This window comes from Lipophrys pholis, assembly GCF_963383615.2.
Source record: "Lipophrys pholis genome assembly, chromosome: 13".
NCBI classification, from domain to species: domain Eukaryota; kingdom Metazoa; phylum Chordata; class Actinopteri; order Blenniiformes; family Blenniidae; genus Lipophrys; species Lipophrys pholis.
This window is the reverse complement of record NC_137632.1, coordinates 6,154,880-6,180,576: the sequence shown is the minus strand read 5'-3', so window position 1 is coordinate 6,180,576 and position 25,697 is coordinate 6,154,880. Positions and strand designations below refer to the sequence as shown.

Here is a 25,697-nt window from a genome sequence, read left to right as displayed (position 1 = left end):
CCTCGCCTCAGGCACCCTCCCCCCCCCCCCCCCTCCCCGGACCACCTGTTAGACGGGGAGCGTCAGCCCGCCGGGGTGCGTGCTGCCGCCTCTGAGCTCCTCCATCTGGTTACTTAGCAACGGCGAGTGTGTTTGCTCAGTGTACGTGCGGAAACGGGCCTCGCTCTGGCTGGAGAGACTCTGATTTTCGCGTGCGTGCGTGAGAGCGCCTGTCTTTTTGCACGGCTGCCACGGCGGAGTGTGTGTGTGCTCGGGTGCGTGCTTGTGTGTGTGTGTGTGTGTGTGTGTGTGTGTGTGTGTGTGTGTGTGTGTGTGTGTGTGTGTGTGTGTGTGTGTGTGTGTGTGTGTGTGTGTGTGTGTGCGGGCTCGTTCCAATGTTTGTAGTTAAGTTGAGTCAACATGCGTCTGTGTACAGGAGGAGACGGAAATGAAAGCATACACAGTCGTTTCCCCTGCAGCCAGCTGTTTAATATTACCTGAGCAGCTCCCATCTGCCCCCCCCCCCCCCGCCCCCCTTTCTCCCCCTTTTGCCCTCGCCTCCCACCGCTGCTTTATTAATTGCTCTAAAAAGTGCCTAACGACTATTATAATTTTTATAGAACCTTAAAGTCAGTCTGCCTGTTTATTCACTTCATTTCTTTTTTTAAGTTCAATTATCATTTAATATGTTATATATATATATATATATATATATATATATATATATATATATATTCCCAGTATTGTAGTGAGCATGGCATGCTATTACAGTCCTACATATCGCCGACAAAAAACAGCAACTATAGCCCAGATTACAGTTGGTGGCTGTTTGTATTTGAGTTTTAATTGTGCGTTCTGAGTAAGTGGGAAGTGAGAAAGGTACCACTTCCATGTGGGAAAAGTACACGAGTGTCGTCTGGGAATGCAGACTGGGAAGATCCCGGTGGTGAGATTTGTAAACACAGCGTCGTGCATCGGCATGAGAGCCATGTAGTCTGTGATAAACAAACATTATTGAGGTGAAGTTCCCCCGTCTTCGTGTCGTCGGTGATATTTCTATTGCAGGAGAAGTGATTTGGTGTCAATAACATGGACGCCGTTTACGATACAGCCGTGCAGGTTTTAGTGGGACGGACTTGGTTCTTGGAATTTTACCAACTGCTTTCTTTTTCAGGAGATCCTGAAATTGAGAAACTGGTGAAACAAGATGGTTAAATGAAAAAGAGGCTCGTAGAAACTTTACACATGATAACGTTGAGGATTTCTGAACAATTCTTTATGCACTTGACTTTTGGGCCGTTTCTCGCTGTCGTATTTCCAACTGGGAAACTGGATTTTTACCAGTTGGTATCTTTCAGACTTCCATGGATACGTCACTTTTTTAACAGTTCGCTTTTGAATGCTACAACATATGAAATCACTTTAAAATCCCTTTTCATCACAAATTGTGGTTTAAAAAATGACATTTAACGGGATGAAATCTGTCCTTTCGAGGAACAAAGCAGCAGAAACGAGCAGGTGGCTCAGGGAAGTTTGCACGTATAGACACTTGAGACGCATCGTGTTCTTTGTGCTTGCATGGGCGATGATGACGGCGTCGTTTGCTGTTGATCTGCAGATTTTTGGCTTGTTTTATATCCTCCTTTTCTTATGACGCTCCCTTTGGGAAACGGGACTTTCCCAGGTGGAATCTCACCGAGCTCCGAATGCATCATTTGTCCCCGTTGTTGGGGTTTTATTTTCAACTTCATATATATTTGCATTTTTTTTTTTGCCACTTTCGAACAGTAATTGGAGTTCAAACGATTGCCTCACGTGTTAAAACTTTAGTTGTTTCATGTTGTCATATTGAAACTTCCCTACCGCCATCTTTTTAAGTTTCGTGTTATTAGTCACTCATGTTGCTGGGGGTTTTTTGTTTTTAGTATCTGTTATTGAATCACCTTTTTAATCCACTTTTGTTCCTTATTATGATTGATCAAACAATTTGGATGCCAAAGCAGATCAAATCTGTCCCGTGAGAGAGGCGGTGAGAAACCGTGGCGGGAAACAGGTGGCTCGGGGAGATTCACACGTAAGCGGCGGGAAACGCGGTGGGGGATTTTCTAGAGCGTGGACGAGCGGATCGATGGCGGGAGGGAGGGAGGGCGGGCGAGCAGCGGAGGGAAAATGAGCGAGAGCGAGCGATTGCTGCCCTCCCTCCACCTGGTCCCACTCATCTGGAGGCCGTTAATCCCTCCAAACACACGCCAGACGCCCCACGCCTCAGCGCTGGCACAAAGCCCAGCTCTCACTCTGTGTGTGTGTGTGTGTGTGTGTGTGTGTGTGTGTGTGTGTGTGTGTGTGTGCGTGTGCGCGCGCGCTGAACACACACTCTGCTCTCGCTGTGTGTGCTTATCCAGCTCCCTCTGCTTGTTTGTCTCCAGCCCACTCTGTGCGTGTGTGTGTGTGTGTGTGTGTGTGTGTGTGTGTGTGTGTGTGTGTGTGTGTGTGTGTGTGTGTGTGTGTGTGTGTGTGTGTGTTGTTTGATTCCTGGCAGCCGTCTGTAGCCCCGCTCTGAACTGAGCCAGCTCTAACCCAGCGGAGACAGTCGCTCTCCTCCCCCGTGGTCGAGCCGCTGGCCCCTGACCGCCACCCCCCCCCCCCCCCCCAAAACATTTGCTCTGTTTGTTTCTCTCCCGACACTCCTCCTCCTCCTCCTCCTCCTCCTCCTCCTCCTCCTCCTCCTCCTCCTCCTCTTCCTCTCTTGAGCCATTTTTCTGCCGTAGTCTCCAAGGGCGATTGTATTTGCCCGCCTGCCCGTCCCCGGGGCTTCAGCTCTTGAATAACAGGCTCCGCTCCTCTCCTTCTCTCCATAGATTATTTTGCTGACCTTCAGGGCCGCTCGGATGACGACCCGGGGCTTTATTGGGAATTCTATGGCAGCTCTGTGTGTGGTGAGTACTGATCAGCACTCTGCGTGTGTCCTTTACTGCTTACCAAGTGTTTATTTTTAAACACAACCGGCGTCGGCAGCGCCGCGCCGCGAGGCGAGGCGAGGCCGCTCCGCCGTAATGTTGACGTCCGCTGAAAATTATTCATGTGTGCTGTTTGTTTGTTTTTTTTTCCCCGCTCAGAGTCTAGCGAAGAGGGTGGTATCTACGACATCCTGGCAGACCCCCCGGGTCCAGAGGACGAGGAGGAGGAGGACGACAAAAGGGAGGTGTTTGAGTTCGAGTTCTCGGACCGACCGCTGCTGCCTTGCTACAACATCCAGGTGTCCCTCTCCCAAGGGTGAGCGCTGATCCACAGAGCCCGCGTGGAGTTCCTGTAGCCCCTGTTGGTCCTCACTCCTGGCTTTCCTTCCTCTCAGGCCAAGAAACTGGCTGCTGCTGTCCGACGTGCTGCGCCGGCTGCGCATGTCTCCCCGCGGCTTCCGGCAGACCTTCCCCCACATGGAGGTGGTGACGGTGGCGGAGGCCGAGTTCTACCGGCAGGCGTCCCTGTCGCAGCTCTTCTCGTGCCCGGAGGAGCTGGAGGGCTTCCAGCCGGACAGCAAGGAGCTGCTGGACCTGGTGGAGGACAGCGCGGAGCTGGCCGCCCTGCTGGGCTCCACACTGGAGTGTCTGGACGACCGCTGGGATCACCCAGGGGAGCGACTGAAGGACAAAATCAGGGCCGCTGGCAAGCTGGGCTCCTCCTGACCCCCCGTCTGACTCTCTGACCTTGAATCCTCATCGACTGCAGTTCGCTTTAGAAACAAGCCGGGGTCGTGACGATTTGCCTTAGCCCGACCTTTAGTCCCTGGTGCACTGTACAGACCGACTGACCTGCTGGCGCAAACATTTCCCTCCGTTAACAGAGGACCATCGCATTTGTGGCTCCATAGACTTAATAATGGTCTTATTTTTATAAATTAATATATGTATAAATAAATAGACAAATCCACACATATATATATAAATATATAAATATATAATATCTACAGGATTTTTGCTCACGACTCCGCTCTGAAAGTTTTTTTAATGGAAACACAGTGAAACGTGTCGACCTGAAGGAGTGTGTGAGCGCATGTGTGTAGCTGTACAGAATAGTACCGAAGCCGTGCTATTGAATGTGTTATTTGTGTTTATAGGAAGCACACAACGTCCTGTTTTGTTTTGTTTTTTTAACCCCCCCCCCCCCCCCCCCTCCACAGACTTTAGTGCTCGCTTGAGCCTCAGGGGCTACTTTGTTGTGTTTTTTTTTTTTTTTTAGTTTTTGCTTCCTGTTAAAGTCTGTAATTTAACTTGCAAAAAAAAACAAAACAAAAAAAAAAGACCCCAAATTGTTTGTATAATAAAGTTTTAAGATAATGTTGATATTCACTCTTCGGCACAGAGCTTGTACATAACAGGGAGGCTACTGCAGTAAAGTAATGGTGTGTTCATTTTTTTTGTTTTGTTTTAACTTTGTAATTAAAATATCTCATAATTTGTATTTATATTTTACAAAAAGAAGTTGCTTTAAAATAAATATACAAACTGCAAGATGAGCTGTGTCTCCTGTCCTCATTATGTCATTTATGAATTAATTAAGAGCGGTTTTGATGGCTTCCCTGTCAGATTCAATCTTCCTAAACTAATTACTCCTCCGTCTGAGCGAGGCTGAGAACCTGCACGGTCCGACATTGCCATCTTGTGGCTCTATTCGGTAGTGTAGGTGTCGTGAGATTTATTGCTGCAGCCTTGACAGAGCAGCCTTCCTCCTCGTCTTCCTCCGCTCCCTGAGTGCCCCCATGCGGTCAAACTTGCAACGACATCTTATTTAGAAACGCTTGAGAGCTTCTTTTCACTGGGAAGGACAGACGTCCAGTGTCACTGTGCAGGGGCTAAAAATGTTTTTAATAAATTCTCTCGAGCGAGCGGAGGTTTTTCTTTATGAAGTTTTACAGCTTCACAAATGCATAATTTTGGAATATTTCTCGGCTCTGAAGTGATTTCAGTGTTTATCAGACACCAGGAAAGAATTTATCATCATGGTTTCCAAAGTCGGTGGACAATAACGACAATGTTTACCTCCAGAGCGTCATGACTCCATATTCTAATGGGACCTGGGAGTTTTATTGTTGTAATAATAATGTAATAATAATCATAACTTCCTCGTCTGTTCATGCAAACGTCCGTGTTTTCATCAAACGCTGCCGCGTGAAGGCAAAAACGAAAACACAAAAACGTTGCATTTTCACATCAAACATTGTGGAAACGTCTCCTCAGTGTGTCTGACGCATCACTGGTTGCTGCCTGGTGACCCCACACCCTGTTGACCCTACACCCTGTTGACCCCACACCCTGTTGACCCCACACCCTGGTGACCCCACACCCTGGTGACCCTACACCCTGTTGACCCCACACCCTGTTGACCCTACACCCTGTTGACCCTACACCCTGTTGACCCCACACCCTGTTGACCCTACACCCTGGTGACCCCACACCCTGTTGACCCTACACCCTGTTGACCCCACACCCTGTTGACCCTACACCCTGGTGACCCCACACCCTGGTGACCCCACACCCTGGTGACCCCACACCCTAGTGACCCCACACCCTGGTGACCCCACACCCTGTTGACCCGACACCCTGGTGACCCCACACCCTGTTGACCCCACACCCTAGTGACCCCCCACCCTGGTGACCCCACACCCTGTTGACCCAACACCCTGTTGACCCTACACCCTGGTGACCCCACACCCTGTTGACCCCACACCCTGGTGACCCCACACCCTAGTGACCCCCCACCCTGTTTACCCCACACCCTGTTGACCCTACACCCTGTTGACCCTACACCCTGTTGACCCTACACCCTGGTGACCCTACACCCTGTTGACCCTACACCCTGGTGACCCCACACCCTGTTTACCCCACACCCTGTTGACCCTACACCCTGTTGACCCTACACCCTGGTGACCCTACACCCTGTTGACCCTACACCCTAGTGACCCCCCACCCTGTTTACCCCACACCCTGTTGACCCTACACCCTGTTGACCCTACACCCTGGTGACCCTACACCCTGTTGACCCTACACCCTGGTGACCCCACGCCCTAGAGGGCAAAACAAACACCTACTACCTCTCCATGTGATGATTCACGGTGAAAAAAATACTGGTTTTATTTTCTTGTTTCCTGAACTTGAAATTTAGAAGAAATTGAATCACGATTCCAAAACAAAGAAAGAAAAAACAGAAGTGAGGCAGAACGAGTCGCTCATCGAAAACTGCTTTTTATCAAGACCATTTTCTTGTGTGTATCTATATCTATTATTTATAATTATATATATATGTGCATTTTATATATACATTATTATCATCATCATCATCATCATCATCATCATCATCATCATCATCATCCTCATCCTCATTATATCAGCTGTTTCAGGCTGGTCTCCCCATTCAATTCACGTTTCAGATATTTGCATGTGACGTACTTCCTGTTGGTCTCTGCAGAGGACGGTCCTCCAGTCTCCTATAAAGGTCCAGCAGCCGGTATTATATTTCTTTTCTCAAATTATACATCAAGGGGTGCAATTATCTGCATTTCCAAGAAAGAGGGGGGGGGGTTCATACCTGGGGGGGGGGGGGGGGGGGGGGGGGGATACCCGCCTCTCCTACCCTGTGGTTTCCTCCAGACTCCCATAAAGGCTGCGGCTGACACACTTATTTTAAATGTCACACCTGAGGAGGTTTTATCCCGTCCGGTCCCTCAGGGTCAGCCGGCCGCCGGCCGCCGGACCAACATGTTGTTCCACTTATTCACAACATTCCCTGGATCGGCATGGCGGCCGTGGAGAGCCCCGCTTGGTGGAACACGTCGACCCTCCTCCCTCACGTGCTGCCGCCCCTCGGGTCCACTCATCTGAAGCTATTAACTGTCCTAACGAACGTTCAGGCCGTCACGTCTTTTAAAGATCCTTTGTGGGAATGAGGAGGGAATTCATTTCTCTAGTTTTCTTTTTTTTTTTTAACCCGATTGAATGTCTGATTGATGCGTATTCGAGTTTAAGTTTTCCACAAAGCTTCTTTTCAGGATTTACGTCCAAACTAACTAACCTGAATGAATCAATTAACGGATGAACTCTTCATCCTTCCTCACCTTGTGTCCAATCAGGGACAGACTGAAGATGACGCTGCGCCAGAAGAACCGACGGACCTTCAGGAACACGCGGAGGAAAGTCAGAGTGAAACCACCGCCAGGTTCCGGGAGGATCGTTTCCCTTCAGGTCCGACTGAGAAAAATCACTTTCAGAGTTTCATGCGGCGAAGAAAAGCGAGAGAGAAAGACCGAGGTTACACTTCTCTCCTCTTCAGCTTATCAACGGATCTCCTCTCACGGCTGCTTCACCTTGGAGGCTTTTATTTATTTATTTATTTATTTATTTATTTATTTATTTATTTATTTATTTATTTATTTATTTATTTATTTATTTATTTATTTATTTATTTATTTATTTATTTATTTATTTAATGTTGATTGTCAACGGAAGCTGTTCTACCGGAGCCCAGTGGATCTAATAACGATTGTTTACGTGTTTCACCGTCTCAGTTCAAGTTTCTCTTTAGAAATAAGCGCGAGTATTTAATTGTCGCGTGACACGAAGGAACCCTGAAGCCCGCAGCTCTTCTGAGAGGAAATCTAACAAAACAAAGAAACCTTGGGAACGAATGTTTAAACGTACAAGACGCACACAGAGCTGAGCATCATTTCAGTTTTACTGCAACATGTCAAATGACATTTAATCTTCTACGTTTCCAAACAAGAATTTGTCTCTAGATGATTTATTTTTTAACAGAATATCAGACGTTGAGACTATTTGTCTCCGTATTTACAGGAGGACTCTGTTCTGGCTGTGGGGTTTGGTTTTTATGTTCCTTTGTTCTTTGTTTTGTTTGACTCGTTTTCCCTTCATGGTTTCTGGTGTTTTTGTGTCTTTATGTTTGATTCTGCCTTCTCTCCTCATCACTGCTCCTGTCCTCTTGTCCTCCTGTCCTGTCCTCCTGTCCTTCTGCCCTCCTGTCCTGTCCTCCTGTCCTTCTGCCCTCCTGTCCTGCTGTCCTTCTGCCTTCCTGTCCTCCTGTCCTGTCCTCCTGTCATCCTGTCCTTCTGCCCTCCTGTCCTCCTGTCCTTCTGACTTCCTGTCCTCCTGTCCTGTCCTCCTGTCCTTCTGCCCTCCTGTCCTCCTGTCCTGTCCTCCTATCCTCCTGTCCTGTCATCCTGCCCTCCTGTCCTCCTGTCCTGTCCTCCTGCCCTCCTGTCCTGTCCTCCTGTCCTCCTCCTCGTCTCTACGTTGGTTTTTATTCCATCTTAGGAGAAATAATCTGTTTCTTTCGTTTTATCATTAAATCTCTCCATTTTGTTCTGATCTCTTGTTTGGAGCTTCTTCCTGCTTCCTGCTTCCTGCTTCCTGCTTCCTGCTTCCTGCTTCCTGCTTCCTGCTTCCTGTAAAATGTTAGTAATTATGACAAACTTAGAATAATGTTGGTGAGCAGACGGCCACCAGTTCACAGTTACTCTCCTTTTTCAGTAAAGTAAAGCTTTTCTCACATCTTATATTTTGTATCAAGGCTGATTTGTGCATTTTATTCATGGCGGTAATGCCGTCATGAATATCTCAGTTACAAGTTCACTTTCGTTCCCTCCTGCTCACGGCCTGTATCCCTGTAGCATGAGCATCATCCAGTGAAGAGAAGCTCTGTTATTCTTGCATCAAACTCCAGTTCACTGGTGCAGGAGTGTTTCATCCACAAACTGCCTGCACACATTTCTCACAGAGACCGGGACGAAGCAGCGGCGCCGGTTCAGCGTCAGTTGACCTCCGTGAGACTCGGCCTGCCGCTGGACGTGTCTTCGTTGTTGATCACGGTTCTTTTGTTGCCGCTTCGCTTCCTTGTCGTTAATTCATACATCTGTTTTTAATTCCAGAAGCGAAAAGCGTCCAAGGTCTGGAGCAAATGAAGGCTGAAACTCAATCGGAGTGAGTCAGTTCTTATTCTGACCCGCGGTGCAACGTGCAGCAGCGACTCCTCAACACGTGTTTATTAGTGACGTTACAGCCACACAGTTTGTAAGTAACAAATTACACAAAACTCACATTTCTCTTTTCTAGGTTATTTCTACTTTTATGAGTATATATATATAGTTTTTTCCCAACAGTGTAATTACACACATTAAGGTTTTATTTATCCATAGTTTCCACTGTCCATCCATTTATTACTAATACATTTATTTATATTCAGACAGTAGATGTATAGTGAGCAGACACTGGGCAAGACAATGAATGAATGAATGAATGAATTAATGAGTGAGAAATTAAAAAGGAAAATAGCGGACATCTCCCTCAGTCAGAAAAGAATATTTATTGTGAAGTCGTCTGATAGTTGGATGAATAACGGACTATAAGTAACAGTCTTTTGTACTTCTTCTATATGGAATTAAAAAATGACTTGTTTCGCCATGTGATTAAAGGTATTTTTGACTTTCGGACTGATCATTTCTTCCACAAGGAGTTTAGATCATTACGGACGAGTACAAGAGTACTGTGCATACATTAAGTGAACAGTTTGGACTATCTAACATACTTTGGTACCTTTGAACTCACAAGTCATGACTGAATACTTGCACAATTTTAAATGATATGTTCATCTTTGAAAATATCTTATACATGCAACTTGTATATTAAATGTTTACTAATGACAAAGCAATAAAAGTTGATTAAAATTAACCTTGAGTGTTTATGAGTTTTGTTATTGAGTATTAATGAGTCTGTTTTTTAACTTTTATTTGTAATTGAATAGATTTTGTAGCACTAGTAGTACTATTTTCACATATGTGCACAGTATATTGAATTAATCATTTTTCTGTGAAGTGTTCTCTTTCAGTCTTGTTTCATATTATTATTAATGTATGAATGTTGGATGCCGGTACGTTTTTACTTTTACTTTTTATTGTGCACAAACGTTATGTCATTCGCTTGAATTAATGACAAATACAAATCTCAAATGAACCGTTAACTACTATCCAAAGATCTTGAAGTAATTATTCCAAAGATTTCTGAAATTTTCATTTAAGATTTGAAGCGGTGATAATAAATGAGATAAACTGGAACAGAGAGAATACTGGGAGTTAAGATGGGTATCAGGCAGTGGAGTCTTGTAGCGGTAACCCACTACAGTCCTTCCCAGAGTTCTTTGCGGCTCCGTGACGTCAGGTCAGCTGACCGCTGCTGCATGAAGGAGAAAGATGTCGCTGACAAGCTGTCGAAGGATGGAGGCTGTCTTTTCTGTCGCGGTCGTCCTCTGTTTCGCGCTCACAACTGGTAAGAAACGGGTATAAGTGAAAATTAGCCGTTTGGGGTTTTTGAAACAATGTTTTGTGTCTTATGTTTCAGTCTCCCGGGTGCGTGCAGGCTGTTTTTTGTTTAATGACGGGGCGCTAAAGCTAGCCCGCCGTTAGCTTAGCCGCTCAGCTGACATCTCGCGTATTCCTGAGCTCTTCCGCTTATTGAGTGGACATCTGTAAAGTCAGTTATGACAATTGTTTATAACGCTTCTGGCCTGTGCGATCAATCAGTGTGGGGTTCCCACATCTGCCAAGGTTATAATAACCTAACTCGGGTTCAGCACATTAGCCTCGCAAATGCTAAAAGCTAAAACCGTTAAGGTGTGTTTCTGCCTCGGTCAACAAAGCTGTGAAGTTCTTATTAAATGGGGCAGAAACGTTAGTTTCCTCCATGATTCAGAGCCTCCTGTGCAGTCATGTGACAGGCCGCTTCCTCTTTAATGTTCATCATCGGCGCTGTCACGAGTTCCAGCCTGCTTCCCGTCATTTCTGTGTGATGGTGGAGGATTGTCCCTCTGCAGCCAGAACACTGCTGCTTCTCTCCCGTTCCACCGAGTCTAACAGTTTAGTGACAATTAACTTTCACATTGCAGAGACAGAAATTACACTTCCTCTCTTTCCAGAGGTTTAAACCCCCGTCAGTATGACACACATTTAGATACACACACAAGACTTCACTACAGCTCCTCATTATATCTTGATAGACTCACTGTCTCATCTCACAACCTGCTCTTCTCTCGTTGGAAATCTGCATTTGTTTAAAAATGAACACACGATTGACGGAGTGCTTGATTTAAAGGATTTTCTACGATCAAACTAAAACAGCTCATGTGGGAAAATAGGCAACGAGTGTACTTCAAGCCGAACCCCCCCACAGTGCAAACTGCGTTCTTACTCAGGCCCCTGCAGAGTCTGAAATGAGAACAGCCACTTGTCATGACCTGATTATCCCTCTAAAGTGCCACATCATTCACTTTATTCTTCGATTTTGTATATCATTATTAGGTTGATATAATCTCACGAAAGGAACCGGCTTCAAGACTCTTGGCTCCTTTAGCATCTTTGCCACAGTTTGCAAAGGTCCAGTCCTGATTCTGCCGCAGACGCATTCCTGCCACTTGAACACACATTTAAGAGGAAAGAACATTATTAACTCTGCGTATTTACTACTGAGAAACAACTCGAGATGGTCTGGATGTTGCCTTGTTATTGATCAATATGTAATGACTGTTCTCCTCAAATAATGTTTAGTTCTGATGATAATAACTGAAAACACTTCGTTGTTTATTTATTCCTCATCATTCACACTTCAGTAAGAATAATAATTCCATATTTATTTATGTAACACTTTCCACAAAGTTATTTCTCTGGGCTTCGGAAAAGAAGTGTCAATAATCATCAAGACAAATAAAAAACATAAAAGACAATAAAGAGCCAAGAAATCAATAGATATAACTTAAAAGAGCAGTGTTTACTCAGATAGAGCTCAGCATGTGATTTAAAACATCAAAGTACAATTCAGACAACAAACGCTGGATATAGTACTATTAGAAATTGTTTTTATGAATAGTTAGAAAAAACATCACAGGCTTGATGTTCAGCTATCGTCTTGGTCTTTAATGTTTGTTGTGTGCAGAGTTTATAAACACGTATACATCTATGTTTCCTTATTTGTTTTGTAAGTTGACTCAAAAGGTTACAACCGAACAAGACAGGAAGCAGAGGTTCGTCTGGTTCACATACTGTCTAGTTGAGGGTTTTTTGCGCTTAAAGACGGGAAAAGAAAAGTCAAAAGTTCACCAGACAGCGAATTCTCGCTTCAAGCAAAGTCAGGGATTCAAACACAGCATCAATAATTTATGAAGACCCTCGGTACCCTCTGCTCTCAGAAAAGAAATAATCAGCAAATCTCCGACTCTATAGACATCGGTTAGGATTTATTTGTCATTTTTATGCTTCACATAAAAACACTAATGTTTCTCTTACACTAAGATATATACGTCACCACGGTCTCTCAGTGACGATATGGAGGGAATGAAGTAAATTGTTTAAAAACTGCGATAGAGAAGCATAAAAGAAAGGAAGGAAATTTGTTCAAATGAGGGGTTGCTGAGGTGTTCTTTTAATAAATGTGCTAGTTTTTTTTTTTTTTTTTTTTTTTAACTTAATTTTTATTGAAATCTTTTCAGTTTTCACAGTTACAGTGTCAGGGCAAAACAAATATACAAAATCTATCCATCTTTCATCAACCAAAGTCTCTATTGTCCAGTGGTGGCGGTGTCCTCTTCTGTCCTCCTGAAGTCAGTCCATTTTTCCCACTTTTCTTCAAAATGAGACTCCTGTAATCTTAGTTTGTGAGTGAGTCTCTCCATTACAAATATTTCCTCAACAACACGTAACCACCGCTCCCGGGTCGGCGGCTCCACTTTGTACCACAATAAATGTGCTAGTTTGAGACATATTACACAAGTACTTGAATATAATCATGCATTTCCTCCATTTCTCTTTGTCCCAGGGGTCCATGGAGACGGCTTGACGGTGCTCCAGGCGCCAGAGTTCGTCTCCTTCCAGAAAGGCGACTGGCCTGTTTCTGGAGAGAAGATCCCCGACCTGGTGGCTCTGACCATGGGCTTCTCTGTTCAAGAGGTGCTTCTTTGTTTCTCTTTCCATAGAAACAACTTGAACCACAATGTTTTCAAAACCTTCATTGCAGGTCTGTTGACACAGACAGTGGTGCTGTACTGCACTGACAACTGTCCTCAAGGTGGAACATTTTGAAAACGCTCAGACTCTTTCCATCTGTCCAACTTTCCGAATCGTAGACGGAGCAAAAGCTGCGCATGCGCACCACGGCTGTAGTAACTAGTTCTTCTGCACACGCTCAGTAGATGGACAATAACAACAATGTTTTCCTCCAGAGTGTCGTGACTCCCAGTCCGTGTTCTCCTGGGACTTGGTACTTTTATTTTGATAGTCACTGTAATAACAGTCCAACTTGGTTTAATGTCGGTGTACAACCATTGTTAATGTTCATGGAATATTGTTCTCTGGGTGCATGTGTGTGTGGTTTCATTACAAAAAACAACCAACAGCGCCCACCACTGGCCCAACATGAAAACTATCGTTTTCAGTGTTCCTATCGTTTCTGTGTAAACGGGCATCGTTTTCAAAACTTTGCCGTGTGACAGTAAAACTTCTCTGAATAAAAATTGCGAAAACGTTTCGTTTTCTCTTGAAACGTTGTCGTGTGAACGGGACTCGGAGGTAGAATACCAGCGTTGCTCACAGTTCTTCTTCCGTCCAGGATCTGTCGTGGCCCGGCCTGCAGGCCGGCCCGCTGTTCCAGAGACCTCGGGCCAACGTGCTGGTGGTGGTGAGGGGGGCTGAGAGTCTGGCCCTGCCTCAGAGTGTGGCCTCCTACCCCTTGGAGAACGTGAGTCGGACTGTTATCACACATTGGATGTACGTCGAAGTGAAGGCTGCGATACTTAATTTGTGTGCTGCTTATCTTGTCTCCTCCAGCCGGTACCCTTCACCATGGACAGCGTTGCAGAGACCGTCCACTCTTTGTTTGCAGAGGACACGCCTGTGGTGCTGCAGCTGGCGCCCAGCGAGGAGGTAACATAGATAACCCAGACGAAGATCAAGGAGAACTCGCCGTATTTCTATCTGTGACCTGCTTGTCATGTCCTGCAGAGGCTGTATATGCTCGGCAAGGCCAACGCTGTGTTTGAGGACTTGCCAGTCACCTTGCAGCAGATCCGTGCCCGTTTGTCCCAGGACGGCTCGGTGCTGGGCTCGCTCCCGCTGAACTCGCTCAGCAGGAACGCAGAGGTGAGTGTCAGTCCTGATGGTATTAACTTTCAGCTCATCACGCCACTGCATCGCCTGCAAATGAGAACTTTTCATCAGCGTCACTGGAAACCTCTTGAAAATGTCAAACCGAAGAGAAAAATTGGATTTTAACCGTCAATACAGAAACAAGAGAAACCCCAAGAGTGGCCAGAACGTTGTGTTCTTGTTATGTTGACTTTTATTCTTTTGCTTCTTAGGCCGATTTGCTGTTCCTGTCCGAGGTCCAGGTCCTGCACGATATCGCCGCTCTGGTAAGTCATCTGGTTTGACTCAAACCAGGGATTCCTCTGCTATGGAGTCTGACTTGGCTCTCCGTGTCTCTCTGCAGCTGCAGAGGCACCGACATCTGGCCAAAGATCACTCGCCTGACTTGTACTCCCTGGAGCTGTCCGGCCTGGAGGAGTTGAGCCGGCTGTACGGCCAGGACTCCCCGCAGTACCGCGACGCCGCGGCCATCCTGGCGTCCGTTCTTCAGAAGGTAACACTGAGCTCTGGAGGTCTGATCAACCCCCCGGCCCCTCCGTCTGCAGGATCCAGATTGTAACAGCGTGCCTGTTTCTCGTCACAGTTCGGAGAGGACGTGTATGGTCTCTATGGTAACAGCGCCGTGGTGGAGGTCGTCACAGTGAAGACCTTTGAAGCTGCTTTGACCAGGAAGTCCCGATCCATCCTGCAGTCCAGAGAAGCTGTAAGTCTGAGTGCACATGTGATTAAAGTGTTTTTCGCTTCAGTTCCAGGAGCTTAATTCCATAACCCAAGAAGAAAGTTCTGCATGTGTAGTTTTTGCAGTGAAATCTTTTTCCATCTCCAATTCTGTAGAACAATACAAGTGTTTTAAATTTAGCCACCAGGTGGCAGTGTTGTAATCTGAGTCTGACCATAATGGACCTAAAAACAGCATAACGTGAATCCAGCTGTAGTCTAAAGCCCCGTTTCTACGGTGCAAAAAGTGCAGTGATGAAACGGGATGATCCACTATGTTTCGAGTTTTCACCGCAAGAATTGTGGATATTAACGAAGTAACCGCTCCAAAGGTTGACACTTTTCCAGGTCTGATTTTGAGGAGCCATTTGCTGATTGGTCAGTGTTTTACTACACACCCTCAATATTTCAGTATGTCTTCTGTATGAATCCTCTGGTAACATATTCAGCTTTGCACTGGTTGTTCTTGGTTTTTTTTGCCGCTCAACTTTCATGTTGATCTGGAAAGAGCAAAAGCAAGGAAGGGACGGAGACTGGGACTCGGGAGCAGATGCTACGGCCGTAACCGAACCGGGATCGGAGCTCGGAGGCGGCCAGCGGAGAGCAGCTCCGGGGCACTACCGTATCTGCTCATCGCGTCACATCACGTCGCTGGCCGGTGCTCCATTGTGCAGGCGGCCCCGAGTCCGCACACACTGGCCGGCTCCTGAGCTCCGGTTCCCCTACGCCGGAGTTCCGGAACCTGCCGGTGTGTGCGGCGTGATGCAACGCGACGATCAGACTCGGACCGCGTCCACACACGGTGCACCAGGACGCTGGAGCTGCCCTGATCCCCGGTGTCCATCCTCGCATTGCGTCCGCGCTCTCTGCCCCAATGCAGAAGTTGCAGCTGTCACAGTGCAACACCGGTGCCAACCGGCTTTGTGCCGGCAGAGTGCGCTCCGGTGTCACTTCGCCGGGGCGACGTCACCGAGGCCGGCTGGTGTTCGCTCTCTTGTAACCAATCAGCTGCAGCTCTGTGGCTGCAAAAAAACCTTAACTAAACAAGTGTAAAGCGGAGGATGTAAACGACCACAACAGAGGATTCATGAGGTCCAGATCAGCCGCCCCGGCTGAGATCACTGTTGCAACGTCACATATCTGCGGAGCTCTAAACCCCGCCCACATTTTAACCAAACTTTCTGTGGTGGAGACACGCACCAGATTTGGCTCTGGTGACGCTTTGCCATACTGCTTCATGTCGCTCCATACCGCTTCATACCGCTTCATGTCGCTCCATACCGCTCCATACTGCTTCATGTCGCTCCATACCGCTTCATACCGCTTCATGTCGCTCCATACCGCTCCATACTGCTTCATGTCGCTCCATACCGCTCCATACTGCTTCATGTCGCTCCATACCGCTTCATACTTCTCTGTTCCGTTCCGTCCCTGCAGCTTTCTTGCGGTGGAAACGGGGCTTAACATTGTGTTTGAGCTTTAAAAAGAACAAATGTGTCTGATTCACTGTAAATCTCCTGTGAAAAGTGATTCTGATCTTCTGCAAGCTTCAGTTTGTCAGTTCAGTCAGTTCTCATGGTTTAAGGCGATTTGGTGAAATTTGACAAACTGCCGTCGGTCATCCTCAGTAGCTTCGATCGACTGCAGCTGAATCTCTGCTGATTACAGCAGCAGCAGCTCTCGTCTCTCCACATGAAGCAAAGTTAACGTTCTTCACTCCGTCAGGTGGAGATGATTGCACAGGTCAGTTGCGAGTCTCATGGCGAGATGTTGGCAGGTAACATGAAGCAATTTGGGTTCAACGCTCCAACTCTGTGCAGAGGTGTGAGTCTGTGCACTGTGGAGGTGATGATTGAAGCTTCTTATCAAGAAAACAACATAATATATAAATGTTATCAATAAAATAAATAATAAAAATATATGTTATCAATAAAATATCAACGTTATCAGTAAAATAACAATATAAAGGTTAACGTTAAAGATTTTAAATGGGTGAGATCCTTTTAGGTTTCTTTACTTTACTTAGTAACAAGAACGTATTTGTAGTCACTGGAGATGGATATATATACACTGACAAACTTATACCAAAGTTTTTAAAATCTATGTTGCACATGTGATAGGGATGTGTACAGTATTTTTATAGATACTGACCAAATTCCTTCGGTACTAACGAGTACTATGTCATGTCAAACCTAAATACATCCTTATGACAGTGGGAGAGAAGGCGATTTTCCGAGCCGGGCTTGAACGCAGCATTGCAGCAGGAGTGTAATGACGTCAGCAGCAGATTAATTGTAACTGAAATTCTTGAGGTGAAGTGAAAGGCCAGCGGTCGGAATACTTCTAATCTGAGGAAGCTCCTGCTTCAGCACGAGATTATTTCTCTAGGCTGAAGAGATTCTCATTTGTTTCAAAATCATTTACCCTCCATGGAGCCTCACATTGTTTCCAACGGGCAAAGAAACAGGAGTAGGAGGACGTGGAGCTGGTTTTAATCTGTGCTCTATTAACAAAAAACTTTGTAGAAAGTTGTGAAACAATGTTTGCTATTTTTTTTTTTTAATTTATATATTGAGAAATAAAAATGCACTCTTAAATTTTTTTTTTTTTAACAAATTAACATTTATTACCACATGAACACACAAAACTGGTACCAATGAGTTCTGGTATTGATGAGCGTGGCGTCCTGCAGTGAGTCAGAAAGTGGTCAGTTTTTGATGAGTCAGTGCAGATTGGCTCAAAATAATGAATCAGTCCTTCATCATTAGTATTTACAGTGCCGTTAACTTCTGTGAGTTTCAAATGCAGTCTGTCCATTTTTGTGTTTTTATGCGTTGATCATTCTACCAGACCCGGGTTGTAAATGTGTGTGGTTGTTTTGTTTTGTTTTCCCCAGAGTAACACGGGCAGCCCTTACAACCTGGCCTACAAGTACAACTTCCAGTACGCGGTGATCTTCAACATCGTGCTGTGGCTGATGATCGGCCTCGCCCTCGCCGTCATCGCCATCTCCTACAACCTGTGGAACATGGACCCCGGATATGACAGCATCATCTACAGGATGACCAATCAGAAGATCAGGATGGACTGAGTCCCGCCCTCCCAACACTCCCCGTAGATTCCTGTAGTGGATGTTTGTTTTGTGTGAGATCTCGTGAAGAAACAACTGTCGGCCTGACGGGAGGACGGGAACTGAGTCTTTGTTTACATCTTCCATAATAACCAGATTTCTTCACGGCAGTGTCGTCGCCCTCTGTGTATACACCGAACCGATTCAGACGTCCTCCCGTCAGCGTCACAGCTTCCATCATTCCTTACAACTCTAACTTCCTCTCTCTGTATTGTTTGTTTGCCTTGGTGATTGCAACTGTATTTTTATTTAAAAGGAAAAAAAAAAAGCTATTGTAATGTTGTGAAAGAATGAGGATTGTCTGGTTTCTTTGTGTAATTGCTGTGCTCGTTTTTGAGGCTGTTTTAACTTAAATGAAATCTATGTGTATATATTGAACATACAAATGCAGCTGTATGAGAAACTGCTGTTATCTTATGAAAAATAAATTGTCCAGTGCTTCTGTTCCAGATGAAAAACGTGTTATGGATCACATAAATACTTGGTCGTTATGTCGAATATTAAGAAGGAATGAAGATAATTGAAGCGCTGTAAATTGCAGTAAATGCTGGATAATAAATTATTACATGGATCGGCCTCATTTGTGTTCATTCTTCCGTGATGCAGTAACGTTTCTTGGTAAAGATCTAGAAAGGTTTTGGTTTTTTAGTTCTGTACAAAAAAATGAAGACTAACTTTACATGTCCACACTTTTAACAGATCTGTGATTACGTGATCACACCTCTTTCCTGCTAATACAGTTTGCATGAAAAAGAAAGGGAAATATACCTTATTTAATTTGTTTTTAATGATTTATTATGCCCAAATCGGGATTAACTGAAATCAAATTGAGCTGTATGTGGTCTCAGGAATGAGTTTGACGCCTCTGATCTACACCTTCACATTCGTGCCAGTTTTTAATTGAGAAGGTTTAGTGATCCTCACACTGAAACTGAAAGGAACATTTTTGAAGCGTTTTATTTATTTAGCACTTTCCTTAACAATGCCTCAGCGTGCTTGGTAAGAACAGAGGAATTAAGACACAATAACTGGAGCGGATGAGCATTACTTCTATTCTAAGTAAGTTTCTAAATAGATTTCTAAAAGTGGCGCATGAAGTGAAGTCATCCCTGTAGATTTTGCGCATTTGCGGATCATCGCAATCCTCTTTCCTATGTATATGTATGCGTTTACGTTGCGTAACAGTTCAGCCAATCAGAGCGCGGATCGGCTTATTTAAACCCCGCCCCCGTAATATTGTCGTTACGTGATTGGCCGGGTGCTTTTGTAACGTTTCCGGTAAATATTATAACATCGGGAGAAGGACGCCTGCAAAGAGAAACCGTCAAGTTACCGGATCCAAGCGATCCGAACGAAGTGAGGAGAGAGACAATGGTCTGACTGCTGATAAAAGGTAGGATTTGTGTTCTTATCGTTTCTTTTTCTCTCTTTGTTTACGCGTTAACGACCACACCGGAACCGCCGAGTCAGCGTCTAATGTAAACACAAACAGCTGCTGTCTCGTGACATCTCGTTTCATCACGAATTCACTCCAGTTAATCACATTTGTTTCTACTTTATACATCCATTCGACTTCATTTCAGAGGAAACAACGCGTTTAAGTTTTAAATAATAGCCTGAAATTAGTTACATTTTCTACGTTTTACCAACTAGATGCTCATTAAAGTACATATTTATGTAAATATTTGAGCATCGATTTATTGTCATCTGTACTTTTAATGTTTATACTCGTGTGCATCTGAGTGTTGACATGAACTGTCTGCCTGTCTAATGTCTTATTGTCATTGTTGTATGTTTGAATCGTAAAAGGACACTGACTGTCCCTGCCATGAACTTTAAAGTGTTCCATCATTAAAACATCAGTAATTGTCACTATTCTGAATTATATGGTTGAAGGGGAGACTTATTTTTTTTATATAGCACCATTCAGACACGAGGCAATTCACAGTGCATTACTAGGAAATAAAGGAATTTGGCACTGGCTACAATCTCTACAATCTCAGTACAGATACTGTGGCTTACCTTTCTACTAATTACTTCAATGACAAATTAACACAATAAATATTTTAAGAAAACTTTAAGTGTTCCCTTTTTTTAATTGATTATCACAAATACGTTTGTCCTGAATTATCTCAATTTACTAAAGTGACGCACACAATTTGTTTAAGATAAGATGAGGTTTTTTTGTCTTCATTGACAATACAACTTGTTTTTCTATCTTTCTCCTTGCAGCGAGCATCTACGTGGTGAGGAAGATCCGCGCTTCCATTGCTGAGGGAGAGCAACTGGAAAAGCCGATCATCACACCATGTAGTGCTTTAGGTAAGACCGCAACACCTCAGCCACAGCTTTTACGATGGAAAAGAAAATGTAAATTAAATGAGAGAAATTACATTGCTTTTGCATCTTGAAATCGGCTAAGGATGTAATAATAACTGGTTATAGTACTGCTTCCTAAAAAATGCGATATTACACGGCTCTCTACACACTCGATTTAAACATAATTTGAATGTGTACATTTTAATGCCTTTTCTGCACGTTTCTTCATCTCCAACATGACTGATCTTAAGCCATGAGAACATGATGTCATGAAGCTTAGGGTATTAGAGGTATAGACGAAGCATGCATAAGGCTTTATCTCCATTATACTGCTCCTGTCTCAGACTTACATGCTTATCTTCTCTACTTAGCTGACGGGAGAGCGGGGAACATGTCGAGAGGAATCGCTTCAGCCGCTGCACTGAGCCCGGCACCTGATGACGGTGTCGGCGGAGCAGCAGGCCCGGGGACGTCCTCGGAGACGGCCGTGCAGAAATGTGGCTCCTGACGCTAAACTTGAGGCTGGGCAGGACAGTGCAGGACTCCATAGAAATCCTTCAATAAATTACTGTTAACAGGTGACTGCGCGTTGCTGTCAACATAAAACGGACAAGTCGAGTATAGCCATTCAGCTCTGGAATATAAAAAGAATCTTCCTGTACTTCCCAGTGATCAATGTCCAGCTCACAAGCACAAGATGACACATGTTGGCCTTTTCTCAGAGCAGATATTTTGACTCACCACTAATAGACCTAATGCAAGTTGTAGAACATTCCTCGTTTTTTGTTTCCCACACCAGGAAGCCCACAGGCAGTGCAGATATTCATGCTCTATTGTCTGTTTGTCTGGTTTGTCAAAATGTTTACTGTGGGGAATGGCCACAATGTACAGTACTGCAGTGTTTGAAGGCCTACTCACCAACCTCTCTCCAGGGGCTGAGCAGGCCTGATGTTTCTGCTGTTATCAATAAAATACCTTTTAAAAAAAAGTGACGCATGGCTGAATTGACTCTGATCGTCTGTTCTTATGTTATATTAATCGGGAAACTAGAAGCTTGGTAATTTAAAGTGGATCAAAAAAAAACAAGTAATGAATTTCGCTACAATAGTGACTTGTACTAGGAATCCATTGTCATATTTAAGAAACCTGTTTGAGCTCATCGACACTGATAAGTATGTCGCCCTGCCAGAAGTAACTTTTAGGACATGGAGGCCTTATGTTTATAACGGTGTGACAACAAAAAAGCTGTAAACAAGATGTAGGTCCAAAATCCCATGCCGTTTATTTGATCATATAAATAGATTAACAAGTGATCAAAGTTAAATTACTGCGAGGTTTGGTTGTGAATGTGTGCCACTCTGCATGAGTGAAATGTGTTTGTGTAGACAAGCAAATGTGTGGCGACAAGTAGTCAAACAGGAAATGCAAATTGCAGGTGACAGGAGAAGGAAAACTAAGTGAAGGGTGATCATGGAAGGCAGGAGACGTCCCAATCCTACCGAGTGATTCGGCAGTGTCCCTTCTCCTGGTACCGCGGTGCTTACAAAGAGAAAGCACAAAGGTCAGGAAATCGTCAGAGTCCGCAGCAATGTGTATGCGTGTTGTGGTGTTTTAGTGCTTTATCGGCGCTAAAAGGCCAAGAAAACATTGCACCCCGTCAACACCTCCAGCTGTGAAGAAAGACGTGAAATACTTGCTTCAGTGGTGATGATGACAAAATCTCTTCCTGTCATGCAAAAAAAGACCTCAACAGACCAGACGACCTTTATAATATTAATAATAATAATATGTTATTTGAAAATGGCTTTTCTTGGCATTCAAGGACCCTGCAAACATTTCCATACAGTTTAAATTTACACTGTCCACATTAAAAACCTGTGAAAAACATTACAAGAGACGGAGCCATTGGCACCAGATGTACAATGCAGGTTTGAACAGATGCGTTTTGAGTTGTGATGTGAAAAGGAGGAATGAATTGGTGTTTCTCACTTGGTGGTAATGAATTCCAGAGACGGGGAGCAGAGCCAAATCTTCACTTGTCTCCTGCTGAATGTTGCCTCGGTCTCCTGGTGGTATTTTCTCTTTTAGCTGCTGTGGCACCTTCAACCTCCAACAAGTTTCAGACGTCTGGTCTTTCTCCTCTGACCTCTGACCTCTGACGTTATAAAAGCATCTTTATAGAGGGAAGTGCAGCTCTGCATGCAGGTTCTTCTTCTGCATCATAGTTCTTCTTTTGAGGATCTTTCTTGCTAAACCCGATTGTGTGGGCGTCATGCAGGTTTTATGAATGTTTGAAATATTGAGAGAAAGTTCACAGAACATATTAGGAATTGTCCGAGGAATGTTATTTTATGACCGTTAAAATCTAATGAATCTACCAGCGAAGCTTAGAACATTTTCACAACTATCACAAGACATCATTAGAATGTTTTTCTTTGGTTAAATGTTTAGAAGCTTTATTTTTTCAGGGAACATTCAATGAAATATTATTTTGAGAGTTTTGTAGAATCAATACAATGATTGTGAAGTATTTTGGACCTTCAGTATAGTTAAAGGCTGATTTGGATTATTCAAATAAAATAACTGAATGATTGGATGTTAGTAATCATCAAGACATTCAGGAGAATGGATTTATGTATTAATTCATTCATATTATGTCTATCTTCATGATTAGTAGAGCAGAAAGAGACGAGCAGACTAATGATGTCCCAACGTTTTGGACAAACTTCATTCATTCTATTTATATCATCAAATAAGAGGGAATGCTGCTTTGCCTTAAGTAAATATTCAAGGAATCTACATATGATATTTATGAAGCACATTTGGACGACCACAGAAAACATTGTGAGAATCTTCCTTGGGGGGAGGTAAATCTTTAAGGAATCTTCTTATTGTGGGAATTGTGTAGAACCTGCAAACTGAAACATTCAGATAAAGTTGTTTATTAAACCTTTTAGGTATTCCTCAGGGTATGTTCTGAGAATCTCCATTAACCATTAACCAGAACCTTTAAATAAGGGCCAGAAAACGTTTAAAGAATGCTACTGTGTGGGATATTTGAGGAAACATTAAATGAACTAACCATACCGACCCCAGGACCCCGGGGCAGCTGTGGCTCTGTTGGTAGAGCGTGGAATCCTCAATCTTTTACATTCAAGCTCACAACCGCAATGTTTGCTTGGGTATCATAAGGCCCAGGATGTCACTGGGAAATCCTGGACTTACTGATGTTATTGGCTTTATTTCATCTAAAACGGTCACATTTTTCACATTATTGATCATTATTACATTATTACTTCGGTCTAGCACCTTCAACAGCAGAGCTAACTACTTGTTACCTCACAAAACTGGTGTTAAAACCCGGTCCAAGTTAATGAACCTAATCAGGGTTGTTTCAGGAGAGTGCAGGCCGGAAACCAGACTGAACTGAACTTGAAATTTAGAAACGCGTGGTCATGATTTCCCGACAAACACTGAAGAAGAGTGTTGCTGAGCAAAAGTAGTTCATAAAAATGTAGTTAAAAACAAACCTGCTTTGTTTTATCAAGAGTTAATCCTTATTGAGTAAAGCTGAAGTCAACATAAGTCTCGGCCCACAAGAGTCATGTTAATTTTTCATGGTGCCCTTTCGGAGAGTGATAGTGTCCTGCTATAAAACCTTCCAGAAATGCTGTTTTGTGAAAGTTGTAGAACGTTCTGAGAATTATCTTTATTTGTAGGACTTCTAAATGAGGATCAGAAAAGATTCTTAGAACTTTGGAAATCCCTTGAATGTTGACAGGGATTAGTGGAGAACATTTGGGTGATCATCCTGAAACACTGTTAGGTTGTTTTTCTTTGGCGAAACTTTCAGCGATTCCTCAGGGAACATCTGCAGAGTTTGTAGAACTTCTAAATAAGCCTGAGACAATCGTCTAGGATTGTTTTGTGACAGTCTTGGAAAAACATTCAGGCAATTTACAATGAGGATTGTGTAATTGAGTATCAAACACAAGGCAGGTTGGCCAAACATGGGCCTGCAAGAGGCTCCAATCCGGCCCTCGAAACGACCAAGAACAAAACAATGATTTTTAACAAATTTCATAAGAATAGCGGAAACAACATAATACGGATACTCCAGCTATCAGCGATGCTGCCATGAAAGATCGCAAACTAGATTGAAGTCATGCTTCCAGGGTGATTTTGTTAAAACATACATAGTGCAAAAGCTTTAATTGTTGACTTTTCCTGAATTTTACATCAAACGATATTAAAATTGGCTTTATGTTGAGATTGTAGTAATTATCATAAGTAATTGTTTGGTTTTGTGAAAATATAAACACCTACTCTATATCATGTATACTCTGCGTCCCAACAAAGAAAAACTCTAAATTTGAATTAAAAAGTTATTTTAGTACTATTTTACGGTGCACGGTCAACTCGTCTACAAAACTGCAACCCTGGACAACTCGTCCATGTGGTTACAGGCATCTCAACCACAACTACTTTTTTCTTCATTATTGATTTGAAGGATTTCAAAGCATATTTTACACATTTGGAAGGATTATTAAGTATATTTGACACAATATATATTTCATTATGAAGCCGTCTTCATTGCATATCACAATAGATACATATATATATATATATATATATATACAGTGGGGCAAAAAAGTATTTAGTCAGCCCCCGATTGTGCAAGTTCTCCCACTTAAAATAATGACAGAGGTCTGTAATTTTCATCATAGGTACACTTCAACTGTGAGAGACAGAATGTGGAAAAAAAATCCAGGAATTCACATTGTAGGAATTTTAAAGAATTTATTTGTAAATTATGGTGGAAAATAAGTATTTGGTCACTTCAAACAAGAAAGATCTCTGGCTCTCACAGACCTGTAACTTCTTCTTCAAGAAGCTCTTCTGTCCTCCACTCGTTACCTGTATTAATGGCTCCTGTTTGAACTGGTTATCTGTATAAAAGACACCTGTCCACAACCTCAAACAGTCAGACTCCAAACTCCACTATGGCCAAGACCAAAGAGCTGTTGAAGGACACCAGGAAAAGAATTGTAGACCTGCACCAGACTGGGAAGAGTGAATCTACAATAGGCAAGCAGCTTGGTGTGAAAAAATCAACTGTGGGAGCAATTATCAGAAAATGGAAGACATACAAGACCACTGATAATCTCCCTCGATCTGGGGCTCCACGCAAGATCTCATCCCGTGGGGTCAAAATGATCATGAGAACGGTGAGCAAAAATCCCAGAATCACACGGGGGGACCTGGTGAATGACCTGCAGAGAGCTGGGACCAAAGTAACAAAGGTTACCATCAGTAACACACGATGCCGACAGGGAATCAAATCCTGCAGTGCCAGACGTG

At 43.9% G+C, this 25,697-nt stretch overlaps 2 protein-coding genes and 1 long non-coding RNA gene across 5 annotated transcripts in view; all 3 read left to right on the top strand.

Annotated features, from left to right (window-relative positions):
• The window catches only part of bcor (BCL6 corepressor), a 35,251-nt gene extending 31,108 nt beyond the window's left edge, over positions 1-4,143 (top strand). The window contains 3 exon segments of the mRNA XM_080479074.1: positions 2,838-2,915; positions 3,096-3,252; positions 3,332-4,143. Coding sequence (XP_080335200.1) covers positions 2,838-2,915; positions 3,096-3,252; positions 3,332-3,662 — 566 coding nt within the window. The 3' untranslated portion in view covers positions 3,663-4,143.
• Positions 4,144-10,171: 6,028 nt separating this feature from the next.
• Positions 10,172-18,353, top strand: atp6ap2 (ATPase H+ transporting accessory protein 2). Of its 3 annotated transcripts, none has more exons than XR_013935900.1 (10): positions 10,172-10,307; positions 12,846-12,976; positions 13,635-13,763; positions 13,853-13,948; positions 14,027-14,164; positions 14,383-14,436; positions 14,514-14,663; positions 14,754-14,873; positions 17,784-18,059; positions 18,181-18,353. XR_013935900.1 is itself a non-coding variant. In XM_080478135.1 (10 exons), the coding sequence occupies exons 1-9, from the start codon at positions 10,232-10,234 to the stop codon at positions 17,976-17,978; spliced, it is 1,089 nt and encodes a 362-aa protein (XP_080334261.1). In that variant the 5' UTR covers positions 10,172-10,231; the 3' UTR covers positions 17,979-18,001; positions 18,181-18,353. The 3 variants fall into 3 exon arrangements, 2 of the variants coding, with proteins under 2 accessions (XP_080334261.1, XP_080334260.1); XM_080478135.1 differs by having other exon boundaries at positions 17,784-18,001; XM_080478134.1 differs by having other exon boundaries at positions 17,784-18,353.
• Positions 18,354-19,255: 902 nt separating this feature from the next.
• LOC308119008 lies at positions 19,256-21,338 on the top strand. Its single transcript, XR_013935913.1, has 3 exons — positions 19,256-19,410; positions 20,250-20,339; positions 20,708-21,338. It is a non-coding gene; the product is annotated as an uncharacterized lncRNA (long non-coding RNA).
• Positions 21,339-25,697: the final 4,359 nt, after the last annotated feature.